At 50.8% G+C, this 23,901-nt stretch overlaps 1 protein-coding gene across 5 annotated transcripts in view; it reads left to right on the plus strand.

The window, feature by feature from the left end:
• Positions 1 to 23,901, plus strand: part of LOC102184834 (voltage-dependent R-type calcium channel subunit alpha-1E) — a 338,694-nt gene that overhangs the window by 257,856 nt on the left and 56,937 nt on the right. For 3 of the 5 annotated variants that reach the window (XM_018060682.1, XM_018060683.1, XM_018060680.1), the window contains 8 exons: positions 588 to 685; positions 4,917 to 4,973; positions 6,153 to 6,812; positions 7,339 to 7,649; positions 10,168 to 10,327; positions 11,501 to 11,630; positions 12,523 to 12,582; positions 13,334 to 13,440. In XM_018060682.1, the coding sequence (XP_017916171.1) occupies positions 588 to 685; positions 4,917 to 4,973; positions 6,153 to 6,812; positions 7,339 to 7,649; positions 10,168 to 10,327; positions 11,501 to 11,630; positions 12,523 to 12,582; positions 13,334 to 13,440 (1,583 nt within the window). The remainder of the gene's footprint in view (positions 1 to 587; positions 686 to 4,916; positions 4,974 to 6,152; positions 6,813 to 7,338; positions 7,650 to 10,167; positions 10,328 to 11,500; positions 11,631 to 12,522; positions 12,583 to 13,333; positions 13,441 to 23,901) is intronic. The other 2 variants (XM_018060684.1, XM_018060681.1) reach the window with 1 other exon arrangement.

Genomic DNA, 23,901 nt, shown 5'->3' on the forward strand with positions numbered 1-23,901 from the left:
TTCTTAGTAGCTCTGGTCATTTTACCTGAACCGGGTTTCCATGGCGTCATCACATAGAAAGACATTTATAAGTTGGAGTGTGGGTGAGGGGCTGAGGTCCCTGCCCGAGCACCAGGGTAGGGGTCACTTAGCTGTGCAGGGAAGAGGGTGTGATGAGGATTGTGGCCTTCATCTCAGGGGCTCTGCCTGGGAGGTCCTTCTCCATCACTTCCGGACGCTGCAGAGCATCTGAGAAGTATCAGCTCTGGCCTCTGACCTCTACAGCCCTGGCCACCTCCACCGAGGGCTGGGGTTTGGGGTAGACCTTCAGGTCTCTCCTGAGGAAAAAGGGGGGCCTGTGGGGCAGGAGGGGGGCCAGAACAGCTGGCCGTGCCAGGGCTGTGGAGGCTGCTGTCTCAGGAGGCCTGACTGCTAGTTGCTGGAGGTCTGTGAGCCAACCTGACCTCACTCTGCCTGTTTCAACTCTTGCTCTGCTTTCCTCACTTCTCCAGGTCTCCAGAAGCTCCCTCAGCCCTCCTGGGCAGGGCCGAGGAAGCTACTCTCCTTCATGGGGATCCCAGACAACGCCATCTCTACTTTGTGTCTAGGATGAACAAGAAGAAGAGGAGGCCTTCAACCAGAAGCATGCGCTGCAGAAGGCCAAGGAGGTCAGCCCGATGTCTGCACCCAACATGCCTTCCATCGAGTGAGTCGCTGTCCCCACATCACAGACCCCTGGGCTCCTGTGTCGACAGCCCAGTGCTCAGCTCCACAGCTGTTGACCCTTGGAGGGAGCCTGCTCTGTGCCGGAAAGCATCCTGTGAATACAGTACTGAGCAAGACAGGGTCAGGGTCTCTTTTTTTCACCGAAATTGTATTTCAGTGAGCAAGATAGCTGATAAATGCACAGAGACAATTTTAGATAGAACTTCTATAAAATAAGTAAAACCGGGTACTAAGACAGAGGAATAGGAATTGGGTACAGTACCTTTGGGCAATTTGGGAGGAGTACTCTGAAGAGAGGATGTTTAAACAGAGACCTAAATGTGTAGGAGATGGTTGTGTGATGTTAAGAAGATGGAACATTCCCAGCAAGGCCCCGGTGTGGCTGGTGTGGAGGGAGCAAGGGGAAAGAGAAGGAGGTATGGCCGGGAAGGTCCTAAAGGCTCAAGTGAAGGACTTTGCTTTTGTTCTGATTACAACTGTAGGAGGGTCTAGAGGGGAAGGATGGGTAGGATTTGATTTATACTTGAAAGGGTCACTCTGCTCTATGGAGAATGGACTGAAGGGGCCCAGACTGGAGGCAGGAAGACAGAGATTGGCTCTTCGAGTAAAGCAGTGAGAGTTAGTGGTGGTTTAGACCATGATAGTAGCAACAGAGGAGATGAGAGTTCATCTCATTCAGTCTGTATTTGGAGGGAGAACCAATAGGATGAGCTGATGGAATAAATGTGATAGAAGTGGAGATGAAAAACAAAAGACACAAACATTTCTCCCAGGTTTTAAGGTTTGATGCTTGTGTAACTAGAGAGGTGATGGTGGTATTTATGGCTCGCCTGAAGATGGTGGAAATCCAATGTTCCTTTTGATGCCATTAAATTTGAGATGCACACAAGACGAGCAAGTGAAGCTGTTGAATGGGCTGTTGGCCACGTGAGTTTGAAGCTCAGAAGTCAGGGTTAGAAATAAGGATGGGGGGGATTTGCATTTGGATGGCATTTAGGCAGTCATCCCAGGAGAGCTGACCCAGGGAGAGGTGGGCTGGGAGGCTGAGGCCAGAGGCCAGAGAGCACCCTGTGTTCAAGGAGAAACCCACGAGGAGAGCAGGTGAGCAGGGTGTCCTGGGGACATGGAGAAGAACACGCTTCTGGAAGGAAGAAGTGGACGGAGGAGCTCAGGACTACTGAAAGATCACATGAGATGAGGACAGAAAAGGGAGCATTGAATTTGGCAAAAATGAACACTGTTAGTGAACTTCACGAGAGCCGTGTAAGTGGCCCAGTGGGAACAAAATCCAGTTGGAGTGGATTAGAGAGAGAACAGGCACTAATACATTATAGCAGCCAGTGTAGACCCTCTTTGAGGGCCCAGCCTGGCCCTGGTGGCTGCTGGCAGAATTAGCAGACCGTGGGGCCCTTTGGGTGGCTGACCTCTGCGTGGCAGTGGGGCAGGGCTTTGGGGGAGAGGCTGAGAAGTGACCACAGAACCACTGAATTCCTGTTGGGGCTTCTGGGCCCACATGAGGACTGTGTGAGGGCCCCTGGGGTATGGCTGGGGAGGGTCCAGCTGGAGCCAGACCCTGTCATCTGTTAACCTGAAACTGATCAGCGAGGAGCCCTTCCCTCCCCAGAGCTCATGTGGAAGGCTCGCAGTGTCCTCGGCCTCGCCTCGTAGGGACATTCCAGAGTTGTGTGTGGGGGCCCTCCCCTGCGTGGCTGTCCTCTTGTTCTCACCTTTCAAAACTGAAGGAAGACCTGGCCTCTGGGCCCCTTCTCTGTGAGTGAGGAAAAAAACTCACTCCAAAATTCGTTAAAGATCGATAAAGATAAAACGACTCCTTCCTCCCTAGAATTTTCTCTGAGCCTCGAGCAGTTTCTACCCCACTTTCCCTGCACTCATGAGTTTGGGCTAAAAATAAATACACATAGGTATCCAAACATGCTGGTGGGTGGAGCTGGCTGCCACTTTAGGAGTGGGTGGTTCTATTTCCTGAGATGAGGAAACCTGGAGGAGGAGTGGGTTTGGAGATATGAGGGGGAAGCATGCTTGGCCCAGTGTGGAAACTCACTATTTATAGAATGAAAGAATGAATGAGATGCTGGTAGGCACAGGGCCGTAGGGAGTGAGCTGTGCGCGTATCCGGGCACAGTGAGGTGGGAGGAGTGCTGTAACCATCCCAGGTGAGTAGAGATACAGGCTTTGGGTGTGATGAGTGTGCTGTTGGCTGAACAACAGTGTTTGGACATGCGGGCCAAGACCCCTGACTTCCGGACTATAGTATGACTGAGTGCAAGTGTGGCAGCTAGAGCATCTTTACAAACCAAAAAGCCTGAGGGCTAGACCTAGCTCTGTCCCTCAGTGCTGTGGCCTTAGAGCGAGAACCTCAGCGTCTCAGAGTCCCTGTTTCTCTGTCTTTGACGTGAAGAATAACAAGCCACCTGTCCTAGTCCACATGGTCCTTGCAGGGTGTGTGTGAGGTCACATGCGTATGAACTGGGGAGACGCTTCTCTGTGTGATTGTAGGAATGTTGAAAATGTACTAATGGTTGTGATGGGATGTGAATCTGGATCTTTGTATGTGTAAGTGGAGAAGTGAAGTTTGAAGTGTGGATCTGACTTGTATGGAAATGAGAGGTTGGTTTTCCCTTTGGCCTGGCCTCGGTGTGCATGTGTATGTGTGTGGGCACACTTGTGGGCATGCAGAGAATTCTTCCACATATTTTCCCTCTTCTACACGTGCTTCTAGAGGATCAGTGTGTGATGACTTGAGAATTTGCAAATAGCTGTTGTTCAAGTGTTACTTGCTCAGTCGTGTCCGACTCTTTGCGACTCCATGGACTGGAGCCTGCCAGGGTTATCTGTCCATGGAATTCTCCAGACAAGAAGACTGGAGTGGGTTGCCATTTCTTTCTCCAGGGCATCTTCCTGACCCAGGGATCAAACCCAGGTCTCCTGCATAGCTGTAGAGCTATCACTGCGTAGGTATCACTGCACGGCTGGTGGGAGGTGCTTTTCCTGGTGGGCACGCATGCCGCCTGTCAAGACTGTGTGTTTCTCTTTCTCTCTCCCGCCATGCCTCTTGGCATGGCTGCCCCACGTGCATGGCAGCCGCTAATGCTGAGGGATGCTGGGGACCTAGTCACAGGCGTCTCCACAGTATTGGCCACATCCAGCCCGGGGGTGCTCCTGTGCCCTGCACCTCTCCAGGCTCAGACCAGCTGCCTCTGTTCCCCCTGTCCACCGTGGACCAGGCTGCTCTGCGGATGTGGGCGTGGCGACTGAGCGACCCTAGTCTGCCTGCATATTTTCCGCGGGTGGATGTCAGTTTCATCAGGAAAGGAGCCACATTTGCCAACCTCCCAGGTCCAGGCAGGGTCCGTTGGGCCAGACTGGGTTTGTCACTGGGGCAGGCTCGTTCCACAGGTGTCCCAGACATGAATTTCTTCACCTGAGTGCTGAGCCTGTGCTGACAGCTTCATTTTTCCTGTTTGCCTTTATGGGTGATGCCCTCACCCTACCATTGACTTTCTATTGACCTTGTGGTTGAAAGGACATAGCGTGTATGTGTATGTGTGTGTGTATGTGTAGATGAGATTTTTCCCTGCACAAGGCCAGGAAGGGTAACACTTGCTTTACCCAGCTGAATAGACAGTGTTCAAGGCCTTCGGCCAGGGCCACCAAGGTGCACACGTGCGGGGGGCACCACTCACATCCTGAGGTATGCGGATGGCCGCCCATTGAGCGATGGCCCTGCCTTTGGCCACGGGCCAGTGGTGTGCACGCTAAAGCATTTGTTCCCTGCATGTTGTGTGAGATGGGAAGGACGAGCCGGGGAGTCATACCTTTGTGAATATCCTAGATATGATCAAGGGAAAATGAACTTCATCCAAGTTTACAGGGTTTCCAGAATAGGTCTCTGAAGGACACTTAGGTGAAACCTGAGTGCCAGCAGGGCTTGATGACTGAGCGTCCAAAGCTTCTATGACCTGATAAACCCTGTGCGTGCCTGCCTGTTCGCTTCAATCTATTAGATCAGTATGTTTGCACACAGCAAGGAACCAAGGCCGGTCCCTTGGAGCGTTGACGGTTGGGCGTGTACAGAGGGCAGCAGGCACCTAGGGGATTCTGTGCCTCTCCCTGGAGATCGGCTGGTGGCCGTGGGGCTGGCGGGTCCTAGAGGTGGGGGTGAACTGAACCTGTCCGTTTTTCTTCCCCAGAAGAGACAGAAGGAGAAGACACCACATGTCGATGTGGGAGCCACGCAGCAGCCACCTGTATGTGTGTACCGGTCTGCGTGTTTGTGAGTGGTTACGTGTGGGTGCGGGGACACCGTGTCTTTGTCCTTGCCGGGGACAGAGTGGCACGGGCGTGCACATGTCCGTGTGGGCCGTGGCGTGTGCGTGTGCGCTCCGTGCACATGGTTTGTGATCTGCCCTTCCGCACCTTCCACCGTGTGCCTTTCTCAGTGTGCGTCTCAGGTATGTGACCCCGTGTGCAGTTTGCTCTTCCGTGTGGCCTGTGAGTGGACATGTGTCGGCGTGGGTTGTTTGTGCCAGTGGGGTGCCTTTCATGCAGGCGCTTGTGGACAGCTCGTGTGGGCCCCAGTGAGGATGCGCGTGGGCACCTGTGAGCGTCCCCTGCAGGGGCTCTAGAGGTGTGCCCATGGGTGCATGGGGGTGCAGGTGTAAGCATCCACCCTCTACCACCCGTGGAAGCCCACCCTATGTCACGTTTGTGTGTGCCTGCTGCCACGTGAATGGTCAGCTAGGCCTCCAAGCTGAACTATTCAGCGGTGGTTTTGAGTATGAGCTGCTCGTGGTCCCTGGACATAGAGACCCTTGGATTTTATCAGTGGTTGTGGAAAAGATCCCACCGCATCGCTGCGAGGGTCATGCCCAAACTTTCTGTAATATGGGTCTGCTCCCTGCTGTCGTCAGTGTCCCTTTAATAGGACCTGCCCTTGTACTTCTCAGCCTTAGCTCTCCCAGGCTGGCATGGGAGAGGGAAAGAGAGGGAGAGGAGGAGGAAGAAAGGCCTCTGACCTTGAACTAAGGGCCATTGGCGTGCGCAGAGAGAGTACAGGTTGATGCCCTGAAAGCAGAGGGGAGCGGGGAGTGAAGACCTGGCAACCTTCGTACTACTGTCTGCGGGCCCTGGCCTCTGGGACTCGGTGCTGGGCTGCCCTCACCCCTCCTCAGCTACTTCAGGGCAGGGATCAGAGCGGGAGACCCCACGAAACTGGGGGGCACTGGTCCAACCACCCACTCGGCCCCTCGCATTTTTCTGTGCTTCCTGTCTGCAGGTCCTGGGCTCTCCAGTTTGCTCCCCCACCGTGTGTTTCCCCCCCGACCCCGTGCCCCGGCCGCTGCGGGCTGGTCTGGGCCCCCGTGGCCACCCTCCCCCGCCCTTGGTCAGCAGTTCTGACCTCGCCCTCACCTTCTCCCCTTTGGCAGGAGGGAGCGGAGGCGCCGGCACCACATGTCCGTGTGGGAGCAGCGAACCAGCCAGCTGAGGAGGCACATGCAGATGTCCAGCCAGGAGGCCCTCAACAAGGAGGAGGCCCCGCCCATGAACCCCCTCAACCCCCTCAACCCGCTGAGCCCCCTCAACCCGCTCAGCGCGCACCCCAGCCTCTACCGGAGGCCCCGGGCCATCGAGGGGCTGGCCCTGGGCCTGGGGCTGGAGAAGTGTGAGGAAGAGCGCGTCAGCCGCGGGGGGTCCCTCAAGGGGGACGGAGGGGACTTGGCGAGCGCCCTGGACAGCCAGAGGAGCCCCCTGGCCCTGGGCAAACGGGAGCCACCCTGGCTGGCCCGGCCCTGTCACGGGAACTGCGACCCGACCCAGCCGGAGGCGGGCGGCGGGGAGACGGTGGTGACCTTCGGGGACCGGGCCCGGCACAGGCAGAGCCAGCGGCGCAGCCGGCACCGCCGCGTCAGGACCGAGGGCAGGGAGCCCTCCTCCGCCTCCAGGAGCAGGTCTGCCAGCCAGGAGCGGAGTCTGGACGAAACTGTGCCCAGCGAGGGCGAGAGGGACCGCGAGCCCAGGGCCGGCCACGGGGGCAAAGAACCCATGATCCGAGAGGAAGAGCGAGGGCGATGCCAGGACTTACGGAGGTAAATGCGACATAGGAGTGCCCTGGAGACAGGTAGTGCGGCCCACGTTAGCGGTTCTTCAGTGTAAGCCTTTCTGAGCCTCAGTTTCCCCTTTTGTATAATGCACCTTTTACGAGGTGCCTGTCAACACAATAGCAGGTAAATTCAACATAGCACCCTGGAGACAAGTAGTGCGGCCCACATTAGGGGTTCTTCAATGTAAGCCTTTCTGAACCTCAGTTTCCCCTTTTGTATAATGCATCTTTTATGAAGTATGTGTCAATAAAATAGCAGTGAGATCTGTTCCCCTGGAAACCAGGGCATCCCCTGTTGGGAGTGGGGAGGGCATGATGAGCAGGAGTAAGCCAATGGATGCCGCTCTGGCGGACCTCAGCTCCTCTGCCTGGTGACGGGGGAGACAGCGGGTGCCACGTGCTCTCCAGCAGGGCCACACGGACTCCCCTCACCTTTCCCTCTCGTCAGGCACAGCAGCCGTTTCAGAATCGCTTCCCGATGTGAGCAGCAGCTGTCTTCTCTGTCCTCACAGGACCAACAGTCTGATGGTGCCCAGAGGCTCCGGGCTGGCAGGAGCCCTGGATGAGGCTGACACACCCCTTGTCCCACCCCAGCCAGAGCTGGAAGTGGGGAAGGACGCAGCCCTGACGGAGCAGGAGCCAGAGGGCAGCAGTGAGCAGGCTCTGCTGGGGGACGTGAAGCTGGATATGGGCCGGGTCAGCCAGAGCGAACCTGACCTCTCCTGCGTCACGGCCAACACGGACAAGGCCACCACCGAGAGCACCAGCGTCACTGTCACCATCCCCGACGTGGGCCCCTTGGTGGATTCAACCATGGTGCACAGTGAGAACACAGGGCCCGCCCCCCTCCCCCCCATCCCCAACCCACCCCCCCCCAACCCGGGGCTAGGGGAGGCATGGTTCTGGAGTCATCCCAGGAAAAGCTGCAGGGAAAACCCGACCAGTGGGATGGAATCCTTCTTCAACATATGAAAGAATAGCAGCAGTTTTAGCCCTATTTGCAAGAGAACTAAGCTAGAATTTTCTCAATCTTAAGTTTTACCCATAAAATGTTGTTTAGCCGTGGCCCCCCTCGAGTCTTCAGAGAGATCACATGTGATTCTGTACCCCTTTGTCTATTCAGCTACTTAATTTATCTTGTGGATATCTGATGGCTTATTCTCTGGGCCACCTCTCCCCCAGGTGCTTGGCCACCTGGTAAGTTAGGGGACCATTGCTGGCAGGCGGGCCCATGTTGGCCCTGGTTCTACTCAGCACATGGCCTCCAAAAACCCTGTCTCTCTTGAGGCCTCAGTTTATCATCTGTGAAGTGAGAGCATTGAACCAGATGACCTCTGAGACCTTCCTCTGTGCTAACATTTCTTGAATCTTTCACTCTTATTGACTCTCTTTCTCCTAGGAGCTTTTAGTCACACTTTCTCTCACAGTTCCCGGAGGTGGTAGATATTCATCTGTGAGACCTTAAAGGGAAACACAACCCAAAAGCACTTACCCCATCCCCATCCCTGCCCCAACCCCACACCCATCTCTGCATAACCCCACCACCGTCTGTCCCCTTGGCACTGAACTGTGACCACAGGATTCCGCTCTTGCTTTTTTCCACCCGTATTTTTCTTTTCACAAAACAGTCCTCTCTCCTGCTTTTCTTTTTCTCACTGCTCTGTCTCCATTTCTTCACCTTCTCAAAGTGAAATACATCTCAAAGTATTCTTCAGAATGCCAGTACTACTTTCTAATCTCACATGTCCAGTAACCCCTTCTGTCTTGTTTAATTTTGTGCGCTAATAAGGAAGTGTTTTTGGACCCTCTTTTATGAGGATCATAGTAGTATATGTCTCATAAAAGAAGGTTGGGCTTCCCTGGTGACTCAGGGAAGAATCTGCCTGCAATGCAGGAGACCTGGGTTCCATCCCTGGGTCGAGAAGATCCCCTGGAATAGGGGATGGCAGCCCAGTCCAGTATCCTTGCCTGCAGAATTCCATGGACAGAGGAGCCTGGCAGGCTAGCTCCAGTCCATAGGGTCACAAAGAGTCAGACACAATTGAGCAACTGACACGCACTGTTATGAGACACACCATTAAGAAAGTTTGACCCTCTTCTGTTCTCATTCTGGGGTTAGTCCCTGACCTTGGTCGGAGGTTAGAGCATGTTAGAGGGGGTTTGGACGCTTTGGATGACTTACCTTTTGGAAGGACCTGGAAGGGGTCAGGACTTTGGAGGTTTGCTGCTTACACAAAGCTCCAGGGCAGAACCATTCACTGAGTGGGAATGTGGGAGAGGTGCCCCTGCCTCATCCTCTCTGCCACTCACCCCACACTGGGCCTTCCACGTGGAAACTGAGAGCAGAGGCCCAGCAGCCCCACTTGGTCTCTGCTGCTTCATCCTCTCAATCCTGGGAGAAGTCATAGACCCATCTTCCCATGAATATTGCATTCTCATTTCTACATTAATCAGGACTGGAACAAGAACAGCCAGAAGGGCAGCCCCAGACAGAGTCATGGCTTCTTAAAATCTTCCACTGCAGTGTGGTTTCATTGAAAGGAGATAGAATTTTGAAGTGGGAATGTATACCAGCTGTATGGGGCTTCTCTGTTAGCTCAGCTGGTTAAGAATCTGCCTGCAAGGTGGGAGACCCTGGTTCAATTCCTGGGTTAGAAAGATTCCCTGTAGAAGGGACAGGCTACCCACTCTGATATTCTTGGGCTTCCCTGGTGGCTCAGATGGTAAAGAATCCACCTGCAATGCAGGAGACCTGGGTTCAATCCCTGGGTCAGGAAGATCCTCTGCTAGAGGGCCTGGCAACCCACTCTAGTATTTTTGCCTGGAAAATCCCCATGGACAAGGAGCCTGGTGGGCTACAGTCCATGGGGTCACAAAGAATCCTCCACGGCTGAGCCATTAAGCACAGCACCAGCTGTATGAGCTTAGGATAGGTCCTTGAATCCCCTGAACTTCAATTTTCCCACCTGTAGAAGGGGAATAATAATATATGTCGTTCAGGTGTACCAACGTGAAAAATGCCCTAAGTAAATATATAGAGAGTCCAGATTTTAGATAGAGGTAAGTTTGTAAATTTTACAACAGAAACAACCATTCTCTCTTACCTAGGAAAACATGATTGTTATTTATATGGCACAAATGGCTCTACCACCTGAAATTAGGGCAGGGGTAAGGCTAGGAAGAGAGCCTGGGCTTCACTCAGTGCAGTTTAACAGACACCCTGACCTTAAAGGCACCTTGCTGGGCAGTTACCTAGCTCCCTCTCCCACCCAGTTGAAAATGAAGGGCACCATTCTGCATGTAGCAAGGTTTCTGAAGACTTCCACACGTTCTTCTTGTAGTCAGCAACAAGACTGATGGAGAAGCCAGTCCCTTGAAAGAGGAAGAGATCAGAGAGGATGAAGAGGAGGTAGAGAAGAAGCAGCAGAAAAAGGAGAAGCGTGAGACGGGCAAAGCCATGGTGCCCCACAGCTCGATGTTCATCTTCAGCACCACCAACCCGTAAGACACCCTCCACTGCCACCTCCCTTTGGTGCTGGAGGTTTTGAGCCAAGATTTGAGCCAGGGCAGGGTGATGGGAAGGAGGGATGAGGGTCGAGTCTTCCTCCTGAGCCTTCCTGGTGGAATATGGCCAGATATCTGAAAGCCTCCAGGGTGCTCACTAGTTAAGGTGGGTCATGGAATTAATGAGCAGCCTCTGAACTCTGTGCCCATAGTCTAAAGGGTCATTTAGGATAGAACAACATGGGCAATGTCAGAGGAAAGGACCCTTCATCTAGTCTTTGGTTAGTAGGTTGCGGGGGAAGTTGGGAAGGGAGGACATCTACTTGGGATGTGTCACCAAATATTCCAGGGGTGGACAGAGCTGGGAATGGGAGGCTTAGGATAACTGGATCATCCATTGGCTGCCCTGCAAATCACTTTTGAAGTGGGTGTGTTCCTCAGACCGGTGTCATGGTCATGAGATGGGGTGGGCAAGGAAGAATCTGGAAGGTTAGATTCAGAAAAGATGGGATGTTGAAAGAGAAGCTGCCTTCTGCCCAGAAACTGAGCAAGGTGTATACGTAGACCAGCTTCAGGGTCTTGGAAGACGAGAAGGCTTTCAGTGACCAAGTGGGCGATATTCCAGCATGGCCCTGGGAAGGAAGGAACCTGGGCTAAGAGATGTCAGGCCAACTGAAGCCAGGATGCAGTCAGTCGATAGAATAGTCACTTTGATCGGAATACCTGCAGCTCGGGAAAACCAGTTGCTGCTTTCATCAGGAATCTTAGAATCAAGGTCTGTTTTTATGTTTCAGGGTTCTTAGGATTTTTTTTGCTCTGCCCCAGTCTCTGTACAGTGGGGGAGTAGACACTGAGGCACAGTGGAAGGCAATGTGTAGCCACCCAAGCGTGTGTCTTTGGATGCTGGCTGCTGCTCCCCAAGGTGGCTCAGATGCACACGCAGATAATGTATCTTGGCTTGCATACTGCAGCCTCTAACCAATCTGATTACTTTCCCCCACTGGGGCTTTAAATCAAGGGTGGTGCCTGAGAAATTAAATTGCTCTCCCCACGGCTTCCTCTGGCCAACGCCTGGCTGTCTGGAGGAGGCTGATTTGTATGGGGGTGGGGCAGAAGGATGGGGTGGGAGGGAGGCGGGGCTGGCTCAGTGGGCTCGCCCGCTGCCCACAGGATCCGCAGGGCCTGCCACTACATCGTGAACCTGCGCTACTTCGAGATGTGCATCCTGCTGGTGATTGCAGCCAGCAGCATCGCCCTGGCGGCTGAGGACCCCGTCCTGACCAACTCGGAGCGCAACAAAGTGCGTGCACGGAGGCTGTTTGCCAGCCTGCATGGTACCCTGGTGCTCCCCTCTCCCAGAGCCTACTATTCCAACATTAGAGTGGACTAAAGAAGCTTCCTGGAGGATGGGAAGGGCTTAAGAAATTGCCCAGTCCTGTTCCTCGGGGCAAAGTATGAACCATTTCACGACCAGCCTCCACCCCAACCCTAACTCCCCAACCATACTGCTTACCTTTATGCTCATCAGTGGAGCGTTATCCTGGGAGCCAGCCAGGGCTTTGAAAGGGGCTTCCAAGGTTGCTCAGTGGTAAAGAATTCTGCTGATGCAGGAGATCCAGGTTCAGTCCCTGGGTTGGGAAGATCCCCTGGATCAGGAGATGACAGTCTATTCCAGTATTCTTGCCTGGGAAATCCCATGGATGGAGGAGCCTGGCAGGCTACACTCCATGGGGTTGCAAAGAGTTGAGCACGACTGATTGACTCAGCCACAACTGCCACCATCCATGGGCTGGGTGTGGAGTCTGACCTAGGGGCATGGGTGAAGCTGGGGCCCTGCAGCTCTACATGGGGAGCTAAAACAACTTGTGGAGGCCCAGGATGGATATCAGGAGGGATGAGGGGGTGGGGAGGATTGGAACTGACAGGGATCCCAGCAGGGGAGAAATCTGTGGGGCAGTTCAGACCCAAGATGTTAAGTTCTGACCACGGGGAGGGAAAGGCCGTGGACTGGCCACCAGATCATGCTGGCCCAGCAACATCCGTGGCTCCTCTCCTCCCTGCATCAGTTAGCAGTTATAACTCCAAGCTTCTGTTCTGAGGTTGAATGAGTGGGCCTCGGGGTGGGCATGCAGGAGAGCCTGTGTTTGAGGACTGTATGTAGCCTGATGGTCTCCGTGTTCTGTGTCCTGCAGGTGCTGAGGTACTTTGACTACGTGTTCACTGGCGTGTTCACCTTTGAGATGGTTATAAAGGTAAGAGCAGCTAGAGTGCCCCTGGACTCTGGGGCTGGAGGGGTCACCCGTCTGCGCCTCTAGGACAGTGCCTTCCCCAGGGCTGTCACCTCCTGGCCAATGACAGAACCTCAGGAGGCCTCTGCTGACCCCTCCTCCAGCCTCAGATCCTGGTGAGGTCTGTCGTGGGAGGACGTGACCACGTGGCTCTCCTTAGACTGGCACAGACCTGTGGGCATGGCCCAGGGAGGGGGTCAGGTCCGTCCCAGGCAGGCAGTGGGAGTCCCGCAGGCTTGGGGACTGTTCTCACCTCCTCATCGTGCTTCCTGGCTTGAGCCAGTGTCCCAGCCAAGGCTTAGGTAGGGATGAATCTTCCTGGCCTTGTATAGTCCCAGCCATACTCACTGCCCTCCACTCTGTTCCCTGCCACCCTCACAACCTTCGTTTATCTCTTGTTCCCATCCTCACCCATCTGGGATTGTTACCATCTGTGCATATGCAGTAATGCCTGGTGCTCTGAGCCACTAATGAAAGGGAGGGCTGGTGGGGTGCTGGGAGCCAAGGAGTATAAGGGAACCCTGGTGACTCTGAAAAGGGCCTCACAGCTCAGTGGAGAGAGCCCGTGGGGCCTCTCCTCCTGTACTTTGGATCCTCGTTTGGGGTTATGTTAGAGGCAATGGCAATGGAGACACTGCCGTGCAGAGCCCAGAGCTCAGGGCCCAAATGACCAGCACCTTGGGACTCATCAGTGGCCGTTCCCATCCTTCTGCAGATGATAGACCAGGGCTTGATTCTGCAGGACGGCTCCTACTTCCGAGACCTGTGGAACATCCTGGACTTCGTGGTGGTGGTTGGTGCATTGGTGGCCTTTGCTCTGGCGTAAGTAACTCTTTTTCCTGTCCGTTTTCCTTCCCTCCTTCTTTCCTGAGACTGACTGATCTGAGGGCTTCTCCAGGGCTGGTTCACTCAGGGGTGCCGGCGAATACTGCCCTGGGCGTCTGCTTCCCAGGTGCCCCTCGACAGAGCTCCCGAGAGCCTTACAGCTTCAGCTAACCTGCCCGAATGAGGAGCGCTGGCAAAGAGAGAGCAGGGCAAGACTCTAGGGGAAGTCAAAGGCCCTGGTCTTCCTCCCGTTGAGTTGAGATGAATGAGCCTGGACAGCAGTCACCTGTGTTCCCCCATGGATTCAGGGTGGGACCAGGGACAGCTGGTGTATCCTTGCGTTTCTTAATTCTGTCATTAAAGGGTCCACTTGAAAGAAAAATGAGGCAGGTAGAACAGAGTTGGGGATCACAGAGTCCTGGGCATGAGGAGATTCTCTGCTCATGAGCAGGGGTCCCCCAGTGCTATCCCAGGGACTTAAGGACCATGTTTATATGTGAAACTCCTGAAGGAAAGACTTCAAACCTTCCTTGGTAGCATACTTAGGAAGACAGTCTTAAACCATCCAGGTAGCTAACTGTGTTCATTACATTAGGGGATTTTTTTTTTTTTTTTTTTAACACTGATTCAGGAAAGGACTCTCCTAGCCCTCCAGGGTATAGCTAGGAAGTAGGCATATTGTCAGCGCCTCTTCCCTCAGCTGGTGGGTAGAGGGCCCCAGAAGATGAATGACAGCCTTCTGGGCTCTGTCTGGACCTGTTCCACTGTCAGAACAGCTTCACCCTCTCCCACGGGGGCAGTGGAATTCCCTCCAGCCTCTCTGAGTACAAGAAAAAGCCAAGTCTTCTAGGCAAGACGAGCTACTCAGTGTGATGGGGCACAAAAAAAGCCTGTGGGGCCTGCTGTTGTTGATGGCAGCTGCAAAAGGGAAGGAACAAGGCATCTCCACAGACTTGACCTTCCTGGTCCAAATGGTCAAGTTTGGATCATCTGTCCTACCTTCTCCCCAGACACTGCCAGCTTTCATCCCTATGCATTCTGGCAGAGAAAGAAATGGGAGAAAAGTTAAGCATGTTCCTCAAGTGACTAAAATTGGGGAGCGCTCTGTCTGTAGGAGAGATGAAAGGTCCCCTGCTGTGCTAAGAATTTGAGAACTCCCAGAACCTGGAAGCAGACTGTGTCCATTGCTGCCCCAGCCAGAGGGGACCCTCCAAAGGAGAACCAGGCTGAATGTGACTTGTGACCCTGAGGTGGGCTGGCCATCAGGACAACTCCAGTGCCCCTTGTCCTTATGTGCACCAGTGTATTAACGCCATTAGAGTCACGTGGAGTCACTCATGCCCTTCACAAGGAAGCAAAAGATTGAAGACAGGAGGAAAAGGCGATGACAGAGGATGAGATGGTTGGATGGCATCACCAACTTGATGGCCATGAGTTTGAGCTAGCTCCAGGAGTTGGTGATGGACAGGGAAGTCTGGCATGCTGCAGTCCATGAAGTTGCAAAGAGCTGGACAAGATTGTACAACTGAACTGAACTGTTCCCAAGGAGATTTCACGAAAGTATTTTCCCAACAACCTGGTCCCTGTGTGGACTGTCAGAGCAAGATAAAAATAAAGGCAACTCTGGCTCTGCTAAGGGGACTTCTAGTTCCTCTTCCTTCTCCTTCATGGAAAAAAATACCAAAGATTACCTTTGTCCTAAGGAGATCTGCTGTTTTTGTCAGAGATAAATCTTACCCCTCAGTTTTTAAAGTCAAGCTCCCATCTCATTTTACCAATTCATTTGTGTACATTATTCATCATATTGTTCTCTCTTGTTTTGATCTCAGTAAAAATAAGTTTTTGCTTTGAAGAAATAAGGGACAAAGAAAGAGAAGCATATAGAAAGGAGGCCACCCCGTCTTGAAGAACAGAACTCACTGGGGTCACAGGGCAGAGTGGGAGGAAGAGGGTGGGCTGTAGAGTCAGGAAGGCCCAGCTCCTCCGCTTACCAGCTTCATGGCCTAGAGTAACATAGCAAGGTATTAACCCATTTAACTTTTGTTTCTCATCTCTGACAAGGAAACAGAATGACGTGTTTCAAGCACTTAGCCCAGGGCCTGGCCCAAAGTGATCAGTAAATGTGGATTCCCTTGCTCATGCTTCCATTCTCCTTCATGTCATCAAGTGTGAATACGCAGCAAAATACGTTAATGCATAATGGATGCAAATAGTTGAAGATGAACACCGTCCGGTTTCCAAGACTTGGTTATCGTCCATATACACCTGGTCTGTGTTGGTGCCAGTGGGGAGGAGGTGTGTGTTAAAGGAAGGCTCTCTGCATGCCAGCCTCGTCTCCACAGTGCAGCAGTCTCTCCTCCGACCCAGAGCAGTGACAATGGGCTGGAAGGGTGTCATCTGTCTTGTTCTTTCTCTCTGCCTCTTTGAAACGTGGTGGTGGTAGCTTTGGTGCTGGCTGCAGGGGGAAGCCTTAACAGCCCCGGAGCCGAAGCCTCTCTGTTGGTCCTCAGACCAGGTACAGTGCAGGGGACCCCAGGATTCCTCTGCTTCTGGAATCCACATGTATGTGATGGATTGAGCGTTTTGATCCATCACTTGCTTTTAGTGATGTCACTTCCCGAATTTTTTTTCATTTCTCTCCAAAGTATAAATGGAACTTGCTCACACTCTCTTTTGTTAGCATCCTTCTAAGCTTGCCATGCATAGCCTCCTCTCCCCTTCCTCCTGCTTATGGGACACTCCCCATCTCCTCTGACCTTCATCACGCTTGCTGGGATCCAGGTAATGCTGTCTCTTGCTTGCGTGCTCGCTCTTACTAATTCTGTTCCCTCCCTTTACTCATTAAGGGCCCAGAGAATTCAGCTATCTCATCATTTCAGTAGGGCTAGCCAGAGTTTCCCCTGCCAGCAGAGTGAGGGCCTCACCTGGGGTAAGCTAACATCAAAATAAGTCCTATGTCCCACTGCATGGCGGGGTCAGGGACTCAGGCCAGCAGGAACAACATATGAGTCTTTCTATAGGCTTGTCAGGGACCTCCCTCCCTGTGGATACAGCTTTCATTGTCACTTCCCGTATTTTTTCCCCTAGTCATGTCCATCATTCACATAACATTACTCCTGCCCTCTCTTCCCCCAACCTTGAAATTGAACCTCGCCATACTAAGGCTTCTAAAAAGGCTCAATTTGAGCAGAACCGATGGTGATTGCCATGGTAACAGCTTCCCATGGCTCCTCAGAAGTCAGAAGTGACTTGGTATCCCTTCCACTGGCAGCCAGAGCCTTCTCAGAACCCAGCCCAAGTTCCAAGAGCAACACGCCAAACCAAGAGGAGAGAATGGCCCCTAGCTGAATTCTCAGAGAGAGCTGAGCCCTTCCACGGCAGAGGTCTGCACCTGTCGCCATGTATGTTTTCTGGAAACATATGTGCTATTTCTGCAGTGGCCGGAAGGAATCTGTCTTCTCTGTAGCCATGCACATCAAGTGAAGGGATTCTTTATAATGTAAACTCGACAAATTCCACGCGGGGACTTTATTGACTTTTGAGGAGGAGGGTACAGGGGTTTATTTTCTGCATGTGGGCATAGCAGGGGACAAGAAAATAAACGGAAAGATACCTGTGATAGCACCTTTTCCGTTCTTTCCCGTCCACTTTTACATTATAAAGCATTTCTAAGAACACTCAGGTCTCCCTCCCTAAGCCCGATAACCTGTGTAGAGGCGGGTGGGCTTCTGGCAGAGGGTGGCGCCCTCATCCCACTGCCCTCAGAGCGCCGCGCCTTCTTGGCCCTGTGAAGATGGTGTTTGCCGCCTGTAAATGTCCTGACTGTGTCTTTTCCTCCCTGTGGTTTCAAGAAAAGTCTGGTGAATGACTAGGTCTCTGAAACCATTCTCTTTTTATCTTTTTCTATTTGAAAAAGAGGGTGGTGTTTTTTTTGTTGTTGTTGTTCCTGTTTGATGGTTATTGTCCACCAAAAGACCGGAAACCGCTTTTCCCAGTGTTCTCACACCCTGTTGCCATCCCTTCTGCTTCCCATCTTGCTGGGTGGGAAAGCAGAGATGGTTCCAGCCTTGGCATTTCTGGGTATCTGCACATTGGGCCCCTCACTTTGGGGCGCCACACCCAAAGTCAGCTGCCTTGTAGGGGGGTCTTGTGTCCACTATGCGGGTTGAGTTCATGAGCCTTGTGGGATTCTGTCCAGGGATGGCACTGCTGTCTGGCCCCCAGGATTCCTGTCGTCCATGTTCAGCGAAGGGCTTCCTGGGCAGGCGGTGGGCCTGGCCGCCTCTCAGGAGTGACCGCAGGGGAGAACGGGAAGGCTGTGATCCTGCACGCCAGCCTGGGCACCTCCCCCTCCTCATTGCTATTGCTCTACAACATGTTGCTTGACCAGCTCAAGTCAAGTCACCAAGCGAGCTGTCCCGGGTTGGATTCTAAATAGTAAGTCTGAGGCTTATGATGGCTTCTCAACACAGTTTAAAAATGACCAGAATTCTGCTCCTGGATACAGGTCTGTACATCAGTCAGAGTCATGCAGGTTCATGAGAAGCTGAAAGCTTCCCATTACCATTTTCCATCATAGCAGGGCACGAGGTAAGGTCAGGACTTCCTGGCACGCAGAGGCTCTGGATCACAGCCGCTCTTGGCCTTTCATTATTCAGTGCTTAGCCAGGAAAGTAAAACATGAGTCAATCTGCCTCTTGATGCCAGAAGGAACGGAATTCCCACATTAGCTTTTATTACATTCTTTTCACTGAAGTATGTCACTTTCTGACACTTAACCCTCTGCCCTAGTCTCTCAGATGGATAAGGTCTTTTGAATGCATTCAGAACCAGCCGCAGCAACAGAGCTGATTCTGAATCCTTTCAATGAAATATACAAGCACAGACCATTTTAGACTTGGAAATGGCACTCGGGCTCTGGTTTTGCGTTTGTGAAGGTGGGACTGTGCGCACATGAGAAAGGAGTGACTATTTAGAACTGAAATGCTGGCACGTGCTCACACTTGGCAGAGCTTGGTAACAATACAATTGACATTTCACCTCACACCTGCCTGACCCTTCCTCCTGTCCTTTGCAGTCTGCTGTGCCTAAGGCAGTCCTCTCCAACCTCAAGCTTTGCCTTCTGGGCTTGCTTCTTGACAGCCCTCCTTCTTATAACCGTGAAGGGATGTCTCCTACAGGAAGCTATGACTACACATTAATCTTGGAGGAGGGAGAAAGGTGAACAAAGTCCTACTCCATGCCAGGAAGACCCATTTACCACTGAGCCAGACAGTTCATCCAGTTCCAGCGCTCTGTGGAAGAGAATGAAGGATTAAAATTAAATTTAGCCATCAGGTAGCCCATTAACTGTGGATTTAGGATGTCAGCCGAGCTGGAATTGGAAATTTCCAGCCATGAACAGATAGAAGGATGTCGTTGCTTGAGACTCCAGCTTTAGGAGTCACCTCGAGAGTGACTTTATCTGACTTTGTGCCCCAGCAGGGACTCTGAAGATGATTAATGACCACAGGCTCTTGGGGTTCCCACTGCTCTATTTTGTGCCCTGGCCACCTTGCCTACTGGGTTGGGGAGGGAGAAAGGAGTGTCATGGTGGTAGCACATGGAGGAAGTGTCTGAAAGAACGAGATAAGTTCCCAGTCTACCTGCTGCTGTCTTTAAGCCCCAGCATGCATGTTTTTTAATGAACACTGGAAAATGCATTGTCTGTTACAAATGCCACTGGTGCTGCTGGGGAACCCTCTGTAGAATGTGTGCTTAGGGACTTTTATCATATGGAGACAACGAGTATGAACACCTAAATATCTCTCTTTATTAGCAAGCACAAATTGGAGAGTTGGTTGTTTGTAAATAAGATCTCAGCTTGTGGTCACAGAACCAAGCAAAATGAAATGGTCCAATCCACATGGTACCCAACAGTTTGACTAACCAAACTCTGGTCCCAGAGTACCCAGCACAAGAAAATGAGGCTTCACAGCTATGGGATGAGCCCACTTCTGCAGGATTAGTGGAAAGTCATCACAGTGCCCTCCATATTTAAAAGTAGGTTTCCGAGTAATTTGAGTCAGAAGATTTTATGATGAGACTTGGAAAGTATCAGCTCAGATCATGTGACCTGCCAGCCATCTGCTTCATCCACACCCACAGAGGCACAGCCTAGCATTATGAATTAGTCTCCAGCTGAGGGAGTGTATGGGCTGGACTTTAGCTGGCACCAGTGCCTTTGTAGAAAGATCAACAGATGAGGGGTCTTTGGGTATGTTCAGATTATGAAGACTAAGAAGCAAGATAGATCAGGCCACTGTTCATCAGAATGAATAACAAAATCGCGAGGCAAGCCTTTGGGAACCCACCTGCCAATACAAGAGACATCAGGGATGTGGGGTCAATCCCTGGGTCGGGAAGATCCCCTGGAGGAAGGCATGGCAACTCACTCCAGTATCTTGCCTGGAAAATCCCATGGACAGAGGAGTCTGGTGGGCTACAGTCCATGGGGGTCACAAGAGTCAGACATGTCTGAAACGACCTAATACACACACAGTTAGATGCTTTGCTATCTCTTGCTGCTTCTCAGTGCTTAGACAGAAATACCTTCCATTGAGAGTATAGTGCTGGTGTTTTGCAAAGGAGAAAGTTTGCAAAGGCAATAATCAGTGTGCACAGGGAGCTCACTGAGGTCCATATGCCAGAAGAAAAGAGTTATGCACTAACCACTTAGCGTAGAGCTAGTGCTCTGCTCACAGAACAAAGAAAGCTGGCAGAGGCCCAAAGGATTTAGAGCCCTGGGTGATCCCAAGAGATGCTGAGGTATGGGTCAAGAGGGAAAATAATCCCCAAATGGCAGCGGCTGGTAAGTGACAAGGTCAAAGTGCTGGATTTAGATGCCTCACATAGAGGACCTAGCCTTGACATTGAGTACTGGAGAGTTCTGTTTCCAGAGGCAGGTGTGGCCAATGCAGAGGGGCAACTTCTTCCTCACTTCCATGGGGCTTTAGAATTTTTAAAGTGCTTTCACACTTCTTATTTCATTTGTCACTCTACAGTCCTGTTTCACAGTTGAAAAATGGATTGCCTGAGGTTTGAGTAGTTTGACTCATTTGAGTAATAATAGCAAAACCAGTTCTTAAACAACTGATAATTTTGATTTTGAGTTCAGGGCTTTCTGCTTTACATTAAGCTCCCTTCTACCTCTTACAAGATAGTTCTAAGTAGTTCTACTTCATTCCAAGCCATTAGCCTCTGTAAAGTCAAAGTGGTGGCTTGGTATGGATTTCTCCTTGTCCCACAGATCCTCTTTCTCTGCCTGGAAACAGACAAGACCTGGTGGACCAGATGGAGAAAGCATTCCTGACCTTGTCTGTCTTGCTGTTTCATCTGTATCTGTTTCTTCCCATGAACCCTCATAGGCCCTAGACTGATGAAGGATACTAGGATAGATGGCTCAGTATTTGAGCTCATGAACTGCTGGTTTCTTTTGCTGTTTCCTTCTTTGGTTAAAACCCTCCATTGGTTTCTATGTGAAAAGGCATTGTAACATCATAAATCATAACGCCGTGAATGAGCGCCTAGGTTTCAGAGTCAGGTGTTAAATACACTTAGCGTTGTTAATTATTAACCCACCTTTGCTCTCTGAACTTCTACTTACTCATCTATAAGTAGAAATTAAAAATAACTATTTTGGTCTTGTGAGAATTAAGTAAGGTAAAATATATTGTGTCCAGTATAGCGTGAAATACTTTGTACTATATTAGTTAGGCATTATTATTGACTACTTAATAATAGTCCAGACACTTTAGGAAGGTTCAGGGTTTCTCACAGCACAATCCCACTGCCTCCTTACATTCCAGTACCCTGTCCATTCCCCTGACACAAGAGATTCCTTAAAATCCCATTACTGTTCCCTGCTGGGCTCAGGGGAGGGCAGAGGACCATTCCACTTAAAAGACGGAGGGGCTTTTCAGAACCCAGTGTCCTGGCTGTCTCCCCCACCCCCAAGCACCCTCCTATGAAAGAAGAGTCAGTTCCTAGCAGAAATCAATTTAAGTCTTTTGAGAAAGTATGTTGCAGGGGGTGGGGGGTGGGGCGGTGAAGCTGGAAAGCAAGATTATGGTGAATGATGAGTGATTACACATGGAAAATCTGGAGGGCAGATTTTCCAGTTGAGCTGGAAAATTCTCATCTTTTACTGATGAGACAAAAGAGAAACGTGGCAGTTATTTTCTGGAGAGCAGCCAGGAACTTAACAAATAAGTAAGAAGTATAGTAAATGGGGAAATGGGGAGCCCAACTGAGCCCCTATTAGCGTGGAGCCAGTACATCCTCACATATGAAATTATCCTCACGTTAGAGTCAATTTTTAAAACTGAGAAAATTTCACTAATTAGCTAGGCAGTGTTAAAAAAAATTCTGATTATACATCTAGTAGCAAAGACTAGCAAAGTGTTATCAAATGATTATATTTAGATGATCTGTAAAAAGCTCAAGAATTTTTTTCTAAAACAATGTGCCTCAGTTGAAGTACTTGAAGAGGTTGTCCTGTTAGTTTGATAAAGCCTTCCCTTGCAATCTTGTTGAGTTGGATAATGGCTTAAATGATTCTTCTATGCAAGGATTTGGGAGAGGCAGTTTGGCCTGGCCCTTGTGTAAATGTATGATATATTTTAATTAATGGGGGCTACATTCTTGATTGACACTTTTCCTGACTCTGTGGCTTCATTGGCAAGTATTCCTTTCATTTCAGTGAAAATTTTCAAACTGCACTGAAATGTATCTTAACAAAACTGAGAATGCAAGCGTGCTTTTTCACAGCCACTCAAGAGCATAGCTTTTCAGTGGCTGCTCTGCAGTGAGAGACCTGTGTGAAAGATGTGCAGAGCAATGACTAATCTTCATTTTACTTTTGGCCTGTGTCTAATTACTAGCCCTGGCTCCACTCTGTGGGAGTCAGAATGGGACAAACAGCCCTCCAGCCAGGACCTGGGCGGTCGCAGTCAGCTGTTCAGATCAGAGTGCACCGTTGAAGAATTCCACTTCCCGACAAGGGACACACAAGCACACTGCTCAGAGATCCCCTTTGTTCCATAGCACGATATTTTACTAAGATCTTGGGATAGTATTAATTGTAGACAGCAAATTTCTGCCCTTTATCTGAGTGTGTGAGAGGAACAAAAATTATTGAACCTTCCTTCATGCGATGGGTATCTGTGAGAATGAGCTCATTTAGACTCAACTGGATCTCAAGTTCTTGGGGTTAAAGTCCTGAGCTAAGAGGAAGAAGAAAGCCTAGACCACCTGCCCATCCACTGATCCCACTCTTCTCTCGCTTCAGGGTATGGGAGATTCTCCTTTAGCTTCTCCTCAAGATGCATGTGGCCTAGGAAAGAGATGGTGACCCAGGTAGTTGTTTTGGTAGAATTGTCAATCAAATGATTCTGTTTTCCCCGCAGCATTTAGCTTGCAGTTTTAGCTTCATTCACTTGCTTGCTTATTTGAAACCTGTCTTCTCTCCTAGATTAGGTGAGCTCCAAGAGGGTAGGGACCTCATTTGTTTTGTTCACAACCATGTAGCCAGTACTTAGGATAATGCCAGACATTTATAAAAGACTCCATCAGTGCTGTCGAATGAGTGGATTAAAGGTATATTTGGCTGACCTACCACGTGTCCAGTCTCATGCATGAGAAGACACTGTTACAACTCAGGAGAAGACATTACCTCTGTCTTCTGAGAATTTGGAGATTATCACATGAGAGATTTAAGGTTTATAAGGCCTTGGGATTTAATTCTCAAACAACCATTCATTTGACATTTACAGTGAACAGTAATATACTTTCCAATATGGGGCCATTCCCTGAATAAAATTGTCACTAGAAGTCTTTGCTTGTGGCATATGGTGGTGTAACACAAGTTTATGGTACATAAAAAAAATTAAAGGAAGAAAAAGTACCCTTCACAGCAGACTGTCAACCAAGAAGCAAAGGCTGAATTCTAGGCATTTCTCCATAGCAGCAGGCCTGTTCACCCATGGCACTGGGGCTCACTCACTGAGATCTTATGCAAGGCACATCTTCCCCAGGCTGCAGTTTTGTTTGCAGTTAAGAGGATTTCAGGGATCTCTTCCAGCTCTAGAATTTGGTGAGCCATTTGACAGAGCCTGGAACGGAAACCTGCTGGCACAGAAGCTAGTGGTGCAGAGCGAGAGCTCTGAACGTCATGCAGACTTGGGTTCAAGTCCCAGCTCACCCTGCCAGTGCCAAGCACTCGACCTCTCAGCATCTCATCTGTGAAACAGAGATGGTAATACCCTTGTGCTAAAGTGTCTCAGATGTCCAAATAAAGAGTTGAGCTAAAAGTGCTTAACACTGAGTCTGGCCAAGAATAAATATTAAAGTTAGTCCTCATATCTCATATGTTTTATATTCATGCTCTCCATCTTTATTTGTGTCATTGTTAAACCCCAC

Source organism: Capra hircus, chromosome 16 (genome assembly GCF_001704415.2).
Source record: "Capra hircus breed San Clemente chromosome 16, ASM170441v1, whole genome shotgun sequence".
Taxonomy (NCBI): Eukaryota; Metazoa; Chordata; class Mammalia; order Artiodactyla; family Bovidae; genus Capra; species Capra hircus.